Here is a 3,919-nt window from a genome sequence, read left to right as displayed (position 1 = left end):
TAAATATTATCGGAGGCAATATTTTATTTATTGTCACTATTAACTATCATAACAAAAGTAATGACTCTTCATAACATAAAAGTTTATAATTACAATCCAATGATATCAATAAAATAATCTTTCACGATTCATAAATTAAAACTCATTAGAAATATATATTCGATTTAACTTTTATGAAATTAACAAAGTGATATTTGAAAACAAAATGAAAATATATAAGCTTATAAAACTTAAAACTCCCATGATGTAAGGATATTAATTGTAAGATAAATATAAAGTTCAGAAAATAAGTATGTTAAATGGGTGTTAAAAATGATACATATTTCATGATCAATTATACAATGGCCCTTAATATTATATAAAATAATGAGTATTTTAATATACGATATTAAATTTTATTAAAACATGTGATCAAGTAATTTTTATGTTACAAGCAATCTCAACAATGAGTTTATTGATATAACTATGACATTTACTTAACTATATGTACTTAGTTGTGTTATTTATCAGTGTTATATCATATATAAATTTTGCAATTGCAACTTATTTATTTGATTTGTGTTAAATAACCTACCATTATATTTAATACTTAATGGTAATCGATTTTGGAAGATTTATTTAAAAAAGATTATCACATTTCAAATTTAAAAGGGGATTGAAAAATAATTTTAAATAAAATATGCTATTTAAGTGAAATTATTTCAAACTCTAAGGGTGGTCATAGTTATTTTACAAACTCCTCCACCCCTTACAAGTTTTTTAACCATTTATCATTATTTTTTTTTTTTACCTACAAATATTGTGTACCATTGATTAAATCCAATAATGCACAATTAAAAATATTATTGATGCTGTAAAAAAATTACAGCATCATAGAGGAACTCTTATAATAAAAATTTTTTTTATTATTTTGCTTGTCCTTTTTGCTTCTAATTATTATTATTTTTAAAATTTTATTCATTTTTTATATTTTTTATTTTAATTTATTTAAATAAAAAAATACATATTAATGGCAGCAACCGGCTGGAAAACCGGTTGCTGCCAGTCATAAAAGTTGGAGGCTTAAGAGCGTACAAAACAACAGTGGGGTCAATTCTATGATACAGGGACTGAGCCATCCCCCAAATTGCGATGCCTAATTAAACCTCTACGAAAAAAAAGCGTACAAAACAAATGGAGGCTTAAGAGTGAACTTAACCACAAACAAGAGATAAAGATAAGCTAACCTCAAATGATGAAAAAACCAGACCAAAAGGAGACTCACCGAAACTATCTGACCTCAATTTCTCACAGCTTGTTTTTGCTTGGAAAATAAAAATAAAAAATTCACCATAAACCTTCACTTCACTTCACGTATTCATAGGTAAACAAGTTACATTCATCATTATCGTCTCTGTTGATTGATGATATGTCACCTGAGCCAGGTCCAAAACCAATCCAAAGCAGTGGCAGTATCAAAATCATCAACCCTCCTGCTTCAATCCTCGCAGCATTTTCTGTCCTCTGCCTCTTCACTTGTTCAAAACCTTACAACACCACCAGTACCCTCAAAATCCCATTCCTTACTTTCCCATCAAACCCTCGCCGTTTTCTCAAAATCCCCATCATGTCCCGGACCAATCACCAACTCCATCACCACTCTTTTGCGACGCCGCAGTCTCTCTCTGATTGGCTGAAGCCCCGCCTGCCCTCCGATTCTTTCGCTTCATGGGGTGTCAAACCCGGCACTAAGAACGTCCACAACCTCTGGCTTGAGCTCTCCGACGGCGAGACCTGTCTTGCTGACGCCATCCCTCCAGTTCGTACTGTTAACGTTGTCACTGTACGAATCATCGGGAAAGACAACCAAATTTTGGTTGAGTCCCATCAAGAATTATCAGACGGTAGTGTCAGGAATCGGTGTCGTCCCTTGGCGGAGAAAATGAAATCCAATGAAACCCCAGAAGAGGCTGTCATTCGGGCCGTTAAAGAAGAGTTGGGTTCAATATTAAATGATTCAATTACCGTGAGGATTGTTCCTGGGTCGTACTCAAAGAAGCTAGACGAGCGCAATTCGCTTTCGTATCCGGGTTTGCCTGCACGTTATGTGTTGCATTCAGTGGATGCTTTCGTGGATGGATTGCCTGAGGAGGGAGAGTTTTGTACAGAAGAAGCTGAGGAGTATGCAGATTCTTCGGCAGCTGACAAGGCTTTGTTTGTTAAGAGGCATTACTGGAAATGGGTTAGTTCTGATCTTATCCCAACATGAGTTAGCCTTTGTTACTGATTTTGAGTTCATATAAAGGTATTTCTATTGTCTTTAATACGTTTTCAGAGAAGGGCAATGAGGGAGCTGAGAATTGACTGATTTGGTTTTGAGTTTATGTGAATGTGATTATTTGATTTTGTGATAGCAAAATTTTGTTTTTGTGATTCAATTACGAAACTCTGTATTAAGGTATTAAGTTCAGTTTTGATGTTGTTTGACGCAATGATGGTCACTGGTTCATTGTTATAAATTTAACAATGTGGAAAACTCTTCTGTGATTCCGCCTAATATGGAATTTCTTTTGTTAGCATGTTTTGACTTGACTTTTTTTCAATCACTGGTATCAGCCACAATGTTAAAGTCTGATGTTTGTTTCGCATTGGCAAGCTTCGTCCATTTAAATGAAAAAATAAATAAATAAAATAAAGTTTAGACGAGATTAAATAGTGCAAACGGCTGTATTGTGTGTGTATAAGGGGTCGTTGCGTGCTGGAGTTGGGGAGTGGAAAAAGAATAAATAAAAGAAAAAGTCAGTTGTCCATCCATACTATTCTGCCTGAGCAAAGAGTACAAAATCTGCAAAATGTAATGATTCCTAAACTTATTTCATGAACAATAGGCAGGCTATTAACTTTCCATCACCATTTGCTGTCAAAGAATTTTGAAATTTATGTTGGCCTGATGCTTGTGGCTCATTTTGTTGTTTAACTTTTTCTGGTCATTTTTGCTCCCTTCTTCAGGAGTTAAAATCGATTTTTGTCCATTAGCTGTGCTTTAATGGTGCATGAGTTTAAATTTACAAAGTTTGGCACAACCAGATATGATGCAGTGCTCAAAAGAGTATATATTAAATGAATTAATTTGACAACTTACACAAAGAAGCCCTGGAAGCCTCATATAGCATTTTGGATTTATGCATCTTGATTTTGCTGTATTCTTAAAGTTTTGGTGAATCATTCCATTCTTTTCCAGTCTATCTTTTGTATAATCGACCGCCTTACTTGTACAACGACCTAACACGCTTTACACTTTCATTGTAATGGTAATATTCCAAGTATGGATATGTATTTTTCACCCAAACCCAGGAAATTGCCATTTGAATTCCAAAAACATTTGCAAATTTGAGAATCCATGGAAATATGGACGTGTAATGAGAAGAGGTATAGATGATGGATATCCATTACTGTATCCAAATCCGTAAAATTGTCATTCCTAGTGCGAATCAAATTACTATTGTAGATTAGGTGTAATCAGGTCTAACCAAAATTGCCTTGGTGATGTACCTTGTAACAAATTATAGATACAAGGTGCAATTGTACTTGGTTTACTGTTATGCAGATAGCTACCTAACCTATGATTACTTAAAATCACTAAAGTTTGGCTTGTGGCAAACCCGAAACTCATCCTTAGAGGAATAGATTTTGCAAACCAATTCAATGTTTGCTAGGAATGTATTAAGAGCCAAGTTCTTGCATATGAATTGTTGGCAAGATTTTAATGTTCAATAATTTCCATCTAGCGTTTTGTTTATTTTTTAATTTTTCTCTTCTTTCTGCGGCTGATGGATCCTTAAAGAAGAATATGATGATAACAGTAATTTTGTATGGTCGCTTGTAAGTTATCTAGTATTGATAGAAGAAGACACTCTTATTTCCATAGCCAGCAAGAAGC

General features: G+C 33.8%; 1 protein-coding gene across 1 annotated transcript; it reads left to right on the top strand.

Annotated features, from left to right (window-relative positions):
* The first annotated feature begins 1,124 nt into the window (after window positions 1–1,124).
* LOC102630660 (uncharacterized) lies at window positions 1,125–2,558 on the top strand. The gene has a single exon (XM_052438618.1). The coding sequence runs from the start codon at window positions 1,409–1,411 to the stop codon at window positions 2,246–2,248; it is 840 nt and encodes a 279-aa protein (XP_052294578.1). The 5' UTR covers window positions 1,125–1,408; the 3' UTR covers window positions 2,249–2,558.
* The last annotated feature ends 1,361 nt before the right edge of the window (window positions 2,559–3,919 follow it).

This window comes from Citrus sinensis, chromosome 3 (assembly GCF_022201045.2).
Source record: "Citrus sinensis cultivar Valencia sweet orange chromosome 3, DVS_A1.0, whole genome shotgun sequence".
Classification (NCBI taxonomy): Eukaryota; Viridiplantae; Streptophyta; class Magnoliopsida; order Sapindales; family Rutaceae; genus Citrus; species Citrus sinensis.
Note: the sequence above shows the minus strand (reverse complement) of the source record. Positions and strands in the feature narration are given on the sequence as shown.